Raw genomic sequence first — 16,104 nt, 5'->3', positions numbered from 1 at the left:
TTTGGAGAAGGCAGTTCTCTTGAATGCTGCCTTCTGCATGGCAAGAGGGCATTTGCATCTCTTTCACCATAATAAAACCTGCATTCGTGGTCTGGAGAGGGCACTTTTTTACAGACGGATAAAACGACAGGGGCTCAAGCCCCCTTTGATGTCTATGTGTGCACGTGCCTGGCCAGGGTGTAAGTAACTAAGTACATTTACTCAAGTAGGCCTACTGTGCTTTGTGCTTTAAGTAAAATGTTGAGGTATTTTGTACTTTCTTCAGTATTTCCAATTTTCCAATACTTTTTACTTCTACTCCACTACAGTACATCTCAGAGGCAAACATTGTACTTTTTACACCACTATATTTATTTGGCATGTTTAGTTACGAGTTACTTTGTGGATTTTGATTGATTATTACCGCAAAACATACTATAACCACTTCGGTCCTATGTACTTCGATCGGCTATTTGAAAACGTCAGATCTACAGGAGCACAACGGTTGTAGATCGGCTATTATCAAAATATTTTTAATACATTTTGTACATAATGATAACTTGTGAAAGGGTACATTCTACATAATGAGTACTTTTAGTAGGCTATATTTTGATGACAATACCTTTGTATTGTCTACCTTGGCGGAATTAATACTAGTGTGCACACTAAATGTGAGTACTTGTTCCAACACTGTCGGGGATAATAAGACTGTGCTAGCAAAGCATTTTACAGATTTTCATTTTGTGGTTCCCTCGCCCCTTTCTCCCCCTCCCGCTGTCTTTCTCTCTCTCGCTCTCACTCTCTCACTTAACATATGAAATATTTTCATATTAGTTTTGGACCAGAATTAACACCGTATTATAATGCCACATTCTGCATGCTAGCTTAGCGAGGCCCCGCTCCAGACTGACTGACACAAACAGAAAACCAACACTCTATGGAGTATTATTATGGCACAGAGCTCCGCTCATAAGCTTGGCACACGGCGCGGCGTGTGTGTGTGCGTATGTGCGTGTGTGCATGCGTACACACGTGCGAGCAATAGGTGGAGAGGGAGAAACAAAAAGGGGTAGAAAGGGAGAGAAAGAAAGAACGAAAGAAAGAAAAAAGCATGAAGCGAAGCCCTTTTCTCTCATTACAAAGCGGATATTGCTTTGCCACCAATATGACACGCACACACACACACACACACACACACACACAGAAAATACATACTTAACACGCACGTGGCCACGCGCACGCACACGTCTCGAGCGCCGAGGCCGTCTGAGGTAATCTCGTGTTGTTCCATTTTTAGTGTTAGGTTTTTGGATTGTTCCTTTTTTATTCTGTTTTTCCAGTGGTCACACTGACTCAGACAGAGAGGCCGAGGAGGGGAGACGCAGGAGAGGTGGACAGAAGGTCACTGAATGACTTCTTATTGGGTCTGTACGGGTGTGCTGTTGTTAGGCCTGTTTTATTAAAACATTTTCTTGACCACAATGTTACAAAATTAAAATTAGATTAGCACCTTATTTAGACAGATGCTATGTTTGTGGTTTACCTGGTCTTCTGTAGTTTCAATGCACAGATTATTATTTTGATTGTATATTGAGACCTTTTCAAAGGGGAAGACCACCCATTTTCAATATTGAACTATATACCTTAACGCTTCCAGTGCCAGCCCCTAGATGGCGCCATAGAATGCCAGACTTTCTCCCATAGGGGACTGCATTAGCATCCGGGGGCCCACGTTGCAGTGACGCGCGTGCTCACGTTCGTGCACGTCATGGAAAGGTCCCGGATGATAATGCTAACAGAATAGCTATTCCCATTTTGTCATTTTAAAGATCATTTTTCGCCGTAAATAAACCTCGCGCCACATCCCTAAAAACACAATCCAGAGATATGGCCCTTCAAAGATGTGGTGTTTCATTGGATTCGGCGGCGATTCGCGGCTACGTTCGCGGCTCACGGCCGGCATGGCTTCCCCAGGATTTGGACCACTGGATTTTAAATTAAGGCTCAGGCTTCAGAAGGCCTCGGATCATTTTATTCATTTCATTAAAAAAGCCGAACTAATTCGGGATCGGCACACTGGACTACGTTCCGGAAGCGGCGCTGAACATTCGGTGAACATTGGGGGTCTCAAAAATGTATTTTAAACCATTTTTAATGGAATATATCGTCGGACCATGTAAAATGGCTAGCTGGCTAGCGTAGGACGAGCCAGGACCACCCACAGCTCTACAAGCAGCTCAGGGTAAGTCAATTAATAAAAAAAAAATTGTATTGGATTGAAATAAAGCCGAACTAGTTCGGGATCGGCACTCAACAAGTTAATATATATATATACTAATATACCTTAGAGGAGTTGTGTGGAAATAAATAAAAAGTTCCCCCTCTTCTGTGTTGCCTAGAACTGGAGGATTGATTTTGGGGTTTGTATTGCAAATACAACTTGATGACATCACACATTGTACTTTACAATACAAACCCCCAAATCAATCCTCCAGTTCTAGGCAACACAGAAGAGGGGAACTTTTTTATTATTTCCACACAACTCCTCTAAGGTATATTAATGACATAGTTCAATATTGAAAATGGGTGGTCTTCCCCTTTAATATAGATTTTTTATATATTATACTGTTTAGACTTTAGACTGATGATAGGTTCTTGGTTTACTTATGATCCTAGATTACTATCTATGTAGTCTCGTGTGGCCAGACTGTTGCTCACTGCAAATCACTCTGGATTAAGAGTGTCTGCCTAAATGTCTAAATTGCATATTGTTTAGACTGATGCTATAGAGTAGGTTCTTGTTTTACCTGTGATCTCCTATAGTTCACTGAGGCACTACACTGTCTGTCTGCATTTGATGTGCACGTTTATCTTGCTTACTTTAAATCCCTCTGGATTATGAATGTCTGCTAATTTGTAAATTGTAATTGTATATTACCTATTGCACTTAGACATCACTGGCTATCTGGCCAGTGATGTACATCGGACCAGTTACCCAACAGTGCCTGTTGAGATTGGCAGAACATGCCCATATATGGGCATTACCAAATATGGGCATTCCCAGATATGCCCTTAATATTGATGACATCGGGACAGGGATCTCCATATATGGGCATAGAACGGACAAGGACGTAATTAATTTGCAAGTGTGATCTGGGAATGCCCATATATAGGCATGTTTGACATCACATTGTCGACTATATATGGGCATAAAATATATGGGCATAAAAGGGACATGAAGCCAGAGTGTGGTGTCAGAGCAGTAAACCCATTCTGTAAAGAATGGGTTTACTGCTGTCAGAGTGATGTCACAGTGACAAGGGAACCAATACTGTAAAAATGTGTACTGATAAGATTCTAAAAAATAACAGTGTAATTCAGGGGTGCCATGGATGAAAAAGTTATTTACAGGGGTGCCCTGAGTCAAAAATCACACCCGTGTGAACTGAGCGGTGGTGGTGGTGGTGGGGGGGGGGGGGGGGGGGGGCTGTGTGTGTGTGTGTGTGTGTGTGTGTGTGTGTGTGTGTGTGTGTGTGTGTGTGTATTGCAGTTGATGCTCAACCTCTCTGGTCACTCAGTGGTATTCAGGCTACACATTCCTCAGGCTACACATTCCTCAGGCTACATACAGACAGACACACACACACACACACACGGCCACGCTATGGAGACGGTGTGACCACCGCTCAAAAAGTTTGAAAACCCCTGGCGTAGGTGCATGCGTACAGTACAGTACACATGTATGTGTGCGTGCGTGCAAGCAAACACAGACGACAGGAACCCGAGAGGATTCCTTACCTTTGGCTGTGAAGTCGGAGTGCCACCAACTGTACAAGTTGAACTCCACCAGAAATCTGAGCAAGGGGGGGAGACACATGTTAAAAAATGCGACGACTCAGCAAAAGAAAAAAAGCCATATTGACGAAACACTTGACTGAAACATATGGAGCAAAAGAAAACCATTTTGAGATGCAAGGAATTGTAAAGGCACAGACACGAACATGGAATCGGCATTGACGAAGGACCCCCCCAGCCATGCGGTGCGGTGTGGCAACCCACGGACCACCCACGGGAAAAAAGGCCCCCTGGAAACCACAACAGGGCATCTTAGGAATGCCCCGGATTGCAGGAAACATCGGGATGCCATTACCGCTTATGAACTCTGATGATCTTGTCACCGTACTCGAGCGGGCATTCATAAACAAACACGAGAGTCACGTATACACAGGCACACGCACAGGCACACACGCCCGCTCGTACGCACGCACGCACACACACACACACGTTTAACCTCGTGTGACAGCAAAAAGGCCTCTATAGAGTCACGCACACGGACGCAGACGCACGCCACACATAGCTAGGGGACAGAAAAGGAACGTTTTTGGTATGTTATAATAAACACTGGAGCCCAGCATCCATATTCTGGGGGGAGAGACAGAGTTGCAGATCCACACGCTCACAACGTGTTGCATTGTATGGCGAGCTTGTAGATCAGCTACTTTTGGCAACGAGATGGGATGTAGAAAAAAATGCGGTCCAAGTACAGAGACGACTCAGGTCCTTCAACAGGGGGTCCGGGACCCCTAGGTGGTCCTCAGAGTTACGATAGGGGAGGGGATAGGATTTTTTTTTTTTTTTCCATTAACTAGTTGAACCCTAGCGTCCCTTTTCTGAGGAAAACTTTAGCCGAAAATAGCAGATCAACGCCTCGCGTGAGCTTTTGGATGTGTTATTTTTGGCAAAGGGGTTTGGTGTAGAGGGAAAAAGAGAAAGACCAAGTACAGACTGAAAGGTCAAGTGTTTCGGGTATATGTGGTAAAATGTCTGAAACAAGCAAAAACTATTAATTGACACACTGATGTATCAATTAACACTGATCATAGTTGCTGTCACACACGTCTATGAAGCTATACATGAACTCTATGAAAAAGAATCCTCTGGAACACAATTTTATACAATATGTAGTGGGGGGTCCCTGCTTCATCTCTCTCTCTCAGCTAAGGGGTCTTTGAAACATTGAAGACCCCTGGTCTAGAGCAAGGGTTTTCAATCAGCAGTGGTCTTTTTTTGGGAGGATGGGTGGGGAACATAGGGAGGACCCACCGTGGGACCCCTACATTATAGCCCATGCATGCACGCATGCACACACACAAACACTTACATGACGAGCTCGGTCATGATCCACTTGACGGCCGCGAAGACAGCGAAATAAGGCTGGAGAGAGTAGGGAGGGAAAAAGAACACGATCAGTCACCAGGGGTCATCAACATGTCCGTGCACAGACAAATGTGTCCGTGGCAAAGACGTCTAGATTTTCTGTTTTACACACCATTATAATGTTCTTATTTAGATCATAACACCCAATTACTGAACGTCAAGTCTCCAGGTTTTCTTCAGAATGTGTATGACACTGATTTACTATGTATGGCACATTATGAGTCCACTGGTACTAGTGGTTCTAGTCGGGGAGCCACAGGCCCAAAATTTGAGAGGAACTGTGGTGTCATGACATACTTTTTATTTTAGTTTTTTCTATTAATTTGCTCAATAAGGTACACAGAATGAGAGGCCTGCTCTGCCGGAAACATTGCGGAAAAAAAAGTTATGGCCATTTGAATATTCACTGTCCCATCGAAATGTCCCATCGAAACTGTCCCATAGGAAAATAAATATATTAAAAAAAGAAAGAAATCTGCTTTAAGTAGTATGTGAGGGGTCACACTAGGGGTTCTTCATGATTCTGAATCCATTTTAAGCATTGGTTTTGCAAGAAAAACATTCCCTGGGCTAATAACGGCTCCACAAAACTGTGAAAAGTGATGACTCACAACCTTAATGAATAGAAAAGATAATAAAAATAAAAAGTATGTCATGACATTACAGGTTCAAACCTTTTCTTTGAGCTTTTGGGCCTCTCTGACTACCATAACTCTGACTACCATAACTCTGAGAGTGTACAAATAGAACCAAATGGATCTGTGAGGGTCCATTTGGTTCTATTTGTATACTCTCAGAGTTACAGACCTGTTATTGTCATTCAGAGATATCTCTTTTTCGTTTCTGGTAATATTATTGTCCACCCATTTAGTATGTCTGTGCCTCCGTGGCAAAAAAATAATTTTGACAGAAATGTCCTCCACAAGTCGGCATGGCGATGACCCCTGTCAGCCACAGAAAGTACATGACATGTTAATATCTAAAACCCAACCTGACCGTCGATAATGTGAAATAATCTTGAGGATCACATGTCAAAAATGTTGGCGATAATGACAGTGGCTTCGCATCGTGCAGAAGCGCGGAGGACCAAAGCATCCGGCTGGACTTACATCCAACAGAGTGTGTCCACTGTCACTGCTCTCCGTGTAGATCGAACAGGTAGCCTGGTAGTCATACAGAGTCACCCTGGATGGGGAGAGAGAGAGAGAGAGAGAGAGAGAGAGAGAGAGAGAGAGAGAGAGAGAGAGAGAGAGAGAGAGAGAGAGAGAGAGAGAGAGAAAGATTTTAATAAAACCTTTTTCCTTCTTCTTGAAAACCTTGAAAATTTACTTTCCATTGTGCTTTGATTGATTCATTGATTGCAGACTTTATTTAGAAGCTAGCATTGCATTGGAAAAAGGTACATGACAGTACAGTTCACTAGCTGGTACAAGGTCAACTAAAAGGGATAAACACTGTTGTTTTTTAACAGCATTGTGAGCTTGTAGAGCGGCTATTTTCAAATGACTGAAGTGATTTAAAATTATAATCTAAATCTACAAAGTAACTAGTAACTACATTTGACATATACTGTTGAGTAGGAACTTAAAGTGTATTATGTTGGTTCCATTGAACCAATCCTGAACAATATTGATTGATTCATTAAAATAAAAATAAACCCTGCTCTGAAAATGTACACGGCTCACCCATCTGACCCCGCATCATCCGTTAAGTGGTCAGATGGGTGGACCACCAACGCTTTGGGCCCTGATCCAGAAAAGGCTTGAGAACCACTAGAGTGAGATATGGATATATGTGGTTCTGTAAATCATTATGACTCAAGAGGATGGCAGCGGCAACACCACAGCTATACAATAATAAACAATAAATACAACAAGGAAACAAACAATATTCATTATGAGATCGTAAACACTGACAGCCAACTGAAATTCACCATGCAGGACATCTCAACCTCGGGATGAGTGGTAGTTTTGTTTATATTATTAGACGTAGATGAGACGGTTACGAATAGCTAAAGCTAGCTGGCATTACCACTGGTAGCCTACAACTCATCTCGTCTCCGTATAACTAATCATCAGAGTCAGCCGTGCCTACCAGTTTGCCGTTCTCAAAACCAAGGCGGAAAAGGGTGACGTCTCCGCAAAAGAAAAAAAAGTTCAAACGACAGAGGCTGAAGTGGACATGAGCCAGAAGAGGCACCGATATGAGGCGCTATAGGCGAGCAAGTCGCCGTGCCGAACGTTGCGAAGTCCCTTTAGCCGACTTGAGTAACATCGCAACAGTTACATTGCGATGTGAAGGATTGGGCGAGAATGCGTTGAATAGTTCAGGGGTCTTCAACAGGGAGTCCTCCAAATCTTTGTATGATAGAAACTTTTTTTTCCTCTTTTTTCATATCAACCACTTGAACCCTGGCGTCCATAATATATTCCGATAACTTTAGCCAAAAATAGCTGAGCTTGTAGGTCGTCTATTTTCGGCAAAGAGGTTTGGTGTAGAGGGGAAAAAGAGCAGACTAAGTACAGAGTGAAAGGTCAAGTTAATTAAGTATTGACAGTTCAAGTGATTAAATATCTGAAATTGACATGAATCAAAAATATACTGAGGATAGTTCTGTCAAACAATGAAACTATATGGAATCTCTGAACAGGTTGTGGGGGCTCCTGCTTCATCTCCCTCTCAACTAAGGGGTCCTTGGCCTGAAAACGTTGAAGACCCCTGTTCTAGTTATTGTGCTTGCACAGTGTAAGATGGTATAGGAGCCCAGTCAGGGGGCCGGGCCATGCTGTTCTCCGACGTTCCCGCGACCATGATCTTCCAGCATCCTCTCACCTGTTCCCCAGACATCCTTTCTACGGTTACACGCCTGAGGGGGTTTTATGAGCGTGGGAGGTGGAACCAGAGAGCTCTCACCTCCACTACAGTTCAGGCTGTTACCTGCGGCTATACGGACATAAATACTGGAAAGAAACCCAAAGCCCAGGGCTTCCCGGGCCCTTCTTCCTCCGAGAGGTTCCTTAAGGTAGATGTAGGAAGGCGTGCGTGTGAGTGTGTGTGTGTGTGTGTGTGTGTGTGTGTGTGTGTGTGTGCGTGCGTGCGTGCGTGCGTGCGTGCGTGCGTGCGTGCGTGCGTGTGTGCGCGCATTGAGGATTTGGGGGATATTCGGGGGGGATATTGGGGAGCTTTAGGTTCTTAGCTCGCCCTCGGGGTGTGAGGTCTGGGTCTGTCTGGGTGAGGTCACTGAGGGGGTGTCGAGCACACATACTGTAGCACATAATGTATATACGCACACGTTTTATTACCATAGCCTTTACTTGTGAGGAGGACATTACGAGTTCATAGCATTTCAGGACGGCGATTTTACCGATGGCATTTTGCATGTTTCTTTTTTTTAAGTACTTGTTTAACTCTGAAGCCTAAAATAGTAGATCTACAAGCCCACCGGCGCGTTGTACGGTGACCCGCTGTGAGCCGAAACAGCGCCACATTAAGTAGATCGGCAATATTCTGCATCCGACATCAGTTGCGTAACTAAGTATCAGGCATAACTCCGACCCCAACCCCTAAACCAAACCAATAAATACTATTCCTAACGCCAAACCCACTCTTTTCTAACCATAAAACAACCACACACACACACACACACACACACACACACACAAACACGCTTGTGCACGCACACACACACGCAGAACAGGTCAGAAGTTGCACTGGACATTCTTGGCTATATACAATGTAGCCTGCAGGCATGTTCCTATAGACTTGACGATACTGTGTGTGTGTGTGTGTGTGTGTGTGTGTGTGTGTGTGTGTGTGTGTGTGTGTGTGTGTGTGTGTGTGTGTGTGTGTGTGTGGGTGGGTGGGTGCGTGGGTGCGTGGGTGCGTGTGTGTGTGGGACTTTGTGGGGGTCTAAACTGACTCGAACAAGTCTGTAACTCTAACAGCATACAAATGGGTCCATTTGGTTCCATGTGCATGCTGTATTCAAGAGTTAAAGGAATAGTTCACCGCAGAATTACTTTTTTTCAATCGATTATTCACCCCATGGAGACCTTTTTTTTTCTTCGCATTGTTAAGACAATAATTTGGATTTCAGTAAATGTAGGATGGAGACCCAAATGCATTTGAGTCTCCATCCGGAATCAATGGGGCTAAATTTATCATGTTCACATTTTTATCTTAACAATGCGTAAAAACAAAAAGAAAAAAAAAGTGAGTGGGTGAGTAATCGATAGGATAAAGTCATTTTGGTGGTGAACTACTCCTCCAGAAATGACTTTTGTTCTATTGATTACTCATGTCACGGAGACTTGAGTTCAATAATATTTTTGTGTTTTTGTCGCATTCCTGAGACAAAAAAATAAGTACCCTGACGGTTTCCCCATCCACTGCCATTCATTTGGGTCCCCAACCAGGGCCATGCATTCAGGTCCCCATCCGGAATCAATTGGCGTAAATTTACTATAATCAAATTATTGTCTTAGGAATGCGACAAATACCCAAAAAATATAATTGAACTCAAGTCTCGATGGCATGAGTAATCAATAGAAAAAAGTCATTTTGGGGGTGAACTACTCCTTTAAGAGGAAACCTTGAAATGTAAAAGTTGGAGAAGCACTGAGTTGGACTCTATGGGAGATGTGTGGTTTGTGCCATGCATGCAGTGTGCTGTGGGTGGGACTATGGGAGATGTGTGGTTTGTGCCCTGCATGCAGTGTGCTGTGGCAGTGAGGCCTTGCAGCACATGGTTCCACCCTCAGCCCACACTACCAGTGACACACAACCCTCACACTGCGCCAGGAACCAATTAGCACTAAGCCAAGCCACTTAATGGCGTTAGCAGCACACTCCAATGCAACGTGTGTGTGTGTGTGTGTGTGTGTGTGTGTGTGTGTGTATGTGTGTGTGTGTGTGTGCGTGCGTGCGTGCGTGCGTGCGTGCGTGCGTGCGTGCGTGCGTGCGTGCGTGCGTGTGTGTGTGTGCGCATGCATATTCACATTACTATACTTGTGAGGACATCAACATTTGTATGAATAGGCGATCTACAAGCTCACAATTCTTCGTACTGTGACGCTTGGCGACCTTGTAGATCAGCTATTTTTGGGGCGCAACACCAGCACACATTTAAGTACAGTATATAGGCCTACATCAGACAAAACTCCAACCCTGTCCCCTAAATCTAACCTCCAAATGCTCGATACTAACCATGACCACAACGCCCAAACTGAACCTTAAAATATTCTCAAACCATAAAATGACAATGTCTCTTGTTAGTACGGGTACAGAACAATCTCACAATGTCTACATCTATTTCTAAAATGTGCTGTACTTGTGGGGACATGGCCCTTCCAAGCATAGTAATACAAGCCCACATGCGTCTGTGTGTGTGTCTGTCTGTGTGTGTGTGTGTGTGTGTGTGTGTGTGTGTGTGTGTGTGTGTGTGTGTGTGTGTGTGTGTGTGTGTGTGTGTGTGTGTGTGTGTGTGTGTGTGTGTGTGTGTGTGTGTGTGTGTGCTTGAATTACTATGCTTGTAAGGGCCATGTCCCCACAAGTACAGCACATTGAGATTGTTCTGGACTGGTGCTCAACAAGAGGCAATTGTCGTTTTATGGTTTGAGAATATTTTAAGGTTCAGTTTGGGCGTTGCGGCCATGGTTAGGATCGTGCTTTTAGAGGTTAGATTTAGGGGACAAGGTTGGAGTTGTCTGATGTAGGCCTAATACTGTGTAGGCCGTGCCGGTGTTGCACTCCAAAAATACGTGATCTACAAGATCACCAAGCGTCACAGTACGATGAATTGTGAGGTTGTAGATCATCTATTCATAAAAATGGTGATGTCCTCACAAGTATATTAATGTGAATATGCATGCACCCGTGTGTGTGCGTGTGTGTGTGTGTGCGTGCGTGCGTGCGTGCGTGCGTGCGTGCGTGCGTGCGTGCGCGTGTTTGCACAGTATGTCATGCATGTGTTTGTTGAGCGCACCATACTGTAACATCTCTTTACGATTTCCTTTCCATCATACTTCATCATTCTTTTATATACAAAATAATCCCAAGCAAACTAGGAACACTTTTTGTACATATAATCGCTCACATGAGTGAGTTATCCACATTAGTCTTCATCAACAGCTTGTAATGCCGTACGATACATCCCAAGGCGCTTGCGGTTTTGCGCCCCGCGTTAAGCAATGAACCCCGCAAAAAAAAAAAACACACATTATTTATTTATTTTTAATCGGGAGAAAAACAGCGCCCCTTTCTCGCACACATTAATTCTCTTCAGATGACACCGGGTTGAGACTGATCATGCGGTATTCATTAGCGTTTAAGTTCTCCCTAAGCTCCATTACTCATCATTTCAATACTTCAGTGACACCAGGCCCTATTATTCATTTATCCTATGTCATACTCCATATAAAGTATCCCTCATCATCGCACATTCATCATTGCGTAAAAAGGGGCAGATCGCTTGTTTTTATGTCGGATTTTATGAGGAGGGGACGATAAAGCATCGCGCTGTCAGCCCGAGCGCTCCGTCTCTATGATAAAGAGGCAGCGTCGTCTGGTTGTAAGCTTTGTCAGCCATCATTCTCTCGACGCCGTGACAAGCGAATAAGGCAAGGGAATCTGCTTACCAGCCTCCCCGCACTCAAAGCGAGACACATGTTGTGATTGCCGTCATTATTTAATTGGGCCACATTATTCAACGTGGTAGCCATTTTGCTCTTCTTGCGTCAGTGGGGGGAGGGGGGAGTGAGAACCCAACCGCCCCCCTCCCAGAGAGAGACTTTAAGTGTCGGATCATGGTGTGAGTAATATGGTCAATAACTGTCTGGTTCCGGGTAACAATGCCACTGCAGTTCAGTGTAATTATGTGCGGCCGGAAGCCTTTGATGAAGCTGTAAGCCATTTAATGCGTTTAAACTGTGATTTCTTTTTATGACGATTTTATGTTGATCCTACTGTTATGTGGAGCAGTGGTTTCCAACCCTTGTGTTTCCTTGGAGCCTCCCCTTCTTATAAATCTGGACAAAAACGCAGCCTGGGCGTCATTTGGGAACTCCGGGGGATATGGCAATTACTGCCACCCTTTGTGTTCACATTTAATCGCAAATTAACGACTTTTACGTATATTCCCTGAACATTGTTTCCAGATTAACACATATTTAGGCCTAGATTATTTAATGCATTAACTATTGAAAAATAGCAGATATACAAGCTCACAGCGGGGCACCGAGTGCCGCGCTGCGAGCTTGTAGATCTGCTATTTTTGAAAAGTCATGAAAATGTGTGCAAATCTTTGAATATGTGTATTTTTTAAAGCGACTATTTGTAACTCAAATTTGGTTTCTGGGGGTCCCTGGAACTAAATATTTTGAGATGGGGGTCCGTGGCCAAATACCTATCATTTTGGGGGTCCTTGACATGAAAAAGTTTGAGCACCACTGACATAGAAACATAGGTTTTTCACACAAAAAAAAAAAGAAAATAGATTTAGAAGACACTTATAGAACCGGTCAAAATATTCAAAGACTTGCACAAATGTTCACAATAAATAAATAAATAAATAAAAACAGCAGATCTACAAGCTTGCAGCGCTGTGAGCTTGTAGATCTGCTGTTTTTCAATAGTTAAAGCATTAAATAATGATTCAGATCAACCCTGAGCGCTTCTCAATCCACGCCCGTCCATCTACTGTACATTGTCATGTGACACATATATTATGCATTTTCTTGTCTGCCACCATACATGTATTATTAAACACTCTCAACCTGGCATCCCTATTGTAGCATGCAGTGGTGTAAAGTAACTAGGTACATTTACTCAAGTATTGACTTAAGTACAATTTTGAGGTACTTTTACTTTACATGAATATTTCCCATTTTCAATACATTACATCTCGGAGCCAAATATACTGTACTTTTACTCCACTGAATTTATTTGAACACTTTAGTTACTACTGTAGTTACTTTGCAGATATAAATTAGAATATAAAACATACATAAACCACTTTAGCCCTATTTTATACCCTGGCTATTTGAGACGATCTACAAGCTAACATTTTGTACTTTTACTTTTGGTACTTTAAGTACATTTTGATGCCAATACTTTCGTACTTTTACTCGAGTACATTTTGAATTCCGCACTTTCACTTGTAACAGAGTATTTCTACATTGCAGTAAGCAAATGTTTGAGTTACAAATGTTCGCTTTAAAAATATATATTCCAAGATTTGTACAAATGTTCATGGTTTTTCAAAAATAGCAGAGCTTCAAGCTCGCAGCACGCTGTGAGCTTGTATCTCTGCTATTTTTTTTAATAGTTAAAGCAAAGTATTAATTAATAAGTCTAAAGTAATAATTCGTTAAATTAACGCCCTACTTGGCGACACACAAAAGCACCAATGCTTTTTTAAACAGTGAATATTTATAGGGAACTGGAGTGTGTGTGTGTCCGAGTCCGTCAGTTTGACTTTGTGTGTGTCGTGTGGCCATGCGTGCGTGCGTGTGTGTGTGTGTGTGCGTGCATGTGTGCGTGTGTGTGCGTGCGTGTGTCCGAACGTCTATAATGCTGGAAATTATATCCTCCTGAGTTGAAATCCCAAATTAATCACGAAAAGTGACCGCCCATTGCTCCTGGCATTTTCCAGAAGACCCAGCACTGCAACAAGGAGTGTGTACGTGTGTGTGTGCGTGTGTGCGTGTGTGTGCATGTGTGTGTGTGTGTGTGTGTGTGTGTGTGTGTGTGTGTGCGTGCGTGTGTGTGTCTCCTAAATCCTGGGTTTCAGGAACAGATTTGCAGTAATCCCCTAATGGAGAACTCCGCCGAGTCCCAGAGGTCGGAGGTCAACGCTGAATAGCTCAAAAATGATTGGCTAACTTGAGAGCTGTTTGCTGTTAGGGGAGACGTGCGCTCATACTGTCTGTCTGTTTGATACCACGTGCACGCACGCACGCACGCACCCAAACACACACACTATACATGTGAGTACATCAACATTTTAGGGCAGGTGATCCGGGACCCCTAGGTGGTCCTCAGAGTTACTACAGGGGGTCCTCCAAATCTTCCAATCCTTTTTATATTAACAACTCTACCCTAGTGTCCATAATGAGAACTGTAGCCAAAAGCTAGTGCCGTCACACTAGCTTTTGGCGTTGTGAGTTTGTAGATTGGCTATTTTCGACAAAGAGCTTTGGTGTAGAGGGGGAAAAGAGCAGACTAAGTACAGAGTGAAAAGGTCAAGTTTATTAGGTAATGACAGCTCAAGTGGTTAAATATCTGAAAACACACATTGACATGGATCCAAAACACACTGATGGTCGTGCTGTCAAACGATGAAACTATATAGAATCTATAACAAGGTTGTGGGGGTCCCTCTTCATCTCTCTCTCAACTAAGGGGTCCTTGGCCAGAAGACGTTGAAGACCCCTGTTTTAGGGCGTTGAGTTTATGACTGAAAATGTTTTTTTGGTTCTAATCCTAATCACTGAACCATAACACTCAAAATGTCTAATCCCAACCCTTGAATCTTTTCCAAATTGTTAAGTCTATCTTTGAGACTCCTTTTTGGAACATTGTCTAGGTCTCAAATTCCACTGTACTTGTGTGTGTGGACATTCCACCCTCACAGGTATAGTAACACACATGCACACGCACACGCGCACGCGCACACACACACACACACACACACACACACACACACACACACACACACACACATGCACGCTTATAAAACCTACATAAGACATGTCCACAGTGCGACTCACCTCTTGAAGGAGCCCATGTGCAGCAGTCTGTTCATCACTGCTCCCTCCGCCTCGCCAAAGAACTTCCCTGTCTGACAGAGAGACAGTGGCAGTGATGTAGAAAACAACCAGACAGGACGACACACACACACACAGACAGGGGAGAGTGTTTTCTGCTGGTGATTCAGTCCGAGTGTATCAAAGGGTGCGTTCGTAAATGCGCACCGGGTGTGGTTAGGGTTAGGTTTAGGCATAGTTTTACTGAGGTTAGGGTTAGGGTTAGGCATAGTTTTACTGAGGTTAGGGTTAGGGTTAGGGTTAGGCATAGTTTTACTGAGGTTAGGGTTAGGGTTAGGTTTAGGCACTCACTACACTGAGCACACACCCGGTGCGCATTTACGAACGCACCCTTTGATACACTCGGACTGAAACACCAGCAGAAAACACCATCCCCACAGACAGCGAGAGTGACGGAGAGAACAGGAGAAAGGATGACAAACGGAGAAAGATAGAGAACAACGTGAGCGTGCAAAAGCAGTAACGCTCGTGGCATTGCGCACGTGGCGCGTCATGAGCTTGCAGATCTGCTATTTTTTGTCACGTGACAGTAGCCGCGCAACAACGTAGAACTTGGGCATAAAAGGGTTTGCATTGCATCAAATCTTTAGACTGAACTAGGTTTAAGATGCAAAGTGAATCTTCCACACCGATCAATATTCCCCTTGTGTGGAAAAACTTTATTTAAAAAAGAAGCGCGTCTTTTAAAACCTAAAAAGCTTCCCAAACGCTTTGTTAAAAATGAAAGTCTTTAGTGCTCTGTTAATCCATTTAGTGCTCCAGACATGAACAGGTTAAATGTCCAGCGCGGCTTTCGCCTGCTCCGTCCGCGGCCAGTCTCTTATTTTGAAGGCCAGAAGAAGTCAATTGCGCAAACATTTCCTGTTTGACGTCATGACGTCATTCACCGGAAGTGGTCATCTTCCCATGCGGTTGGAGTAATGGCGGATCGTTCCCTTTCAGCTTGTGTTATTATAGCGAGAATCTAATGCCATCCTTGGCTTCAAAAGTGTTTTTTGGAGAAAATGGACATTAAAGATGTGATAGACCGTCGGCTACCATGTTAAAAACTCATTCTGTGCCAATGACGTCTCTTGACGTTTTT

The 16,104-nt window shown here is 43.6% G+C and overlaps 1 protein-coding gene across 1 annotated transcript in view; it reads right to left on the bottom strand.

The window, feature by feature from the left end:
* Positions 1-16,104, bottom strand: part of LOC308291136 (voltage-dependent calcium channel subunit alpha-2/delta-3-like) — a gene marked incomplete at both ends in the record, with an annotated part of 340,367 nt that overhangs the window by 33,113 nt on the left and 291,150 nt on the right. Inside the window, 4 exons of the mRNA XM_080733078.1 lie at positions 3,778-3,833; positions 5,141-5,193; positions 6,306-6,381; positions 14,964-15,034. Of these exons, the coding sequence (XP_080589204.1) occupies positions 3,778-3,833; positions 5,141-5,193; positions 6,306-6,381; positions 14,964-15,034 (256 nt within the window). The remainder of the gene's footprint in view (positions 1-3,777; positions 3,834-5,140; positions 5,194-6,305; positions 6,382-14,963; positions 15,035-16,104) is intronic.

This window comes from Nannobrachium achirus, assembly GCF_963921795.1.
Source record: "Nannobrachium achirus genome assembly, chromosome: 9".
In the NCBI taxonomy this organism is placed as follows: domain Eukaryota; kingdom Metazoa; phylum Chordata; class Actinopteri; order Myctophiformes; family Myctophidae; genus Nannobrachium; species Nannobrachium achirus.
This window is presented reverse-complemented; position numbering and strand designations above follow the sequence as displayed.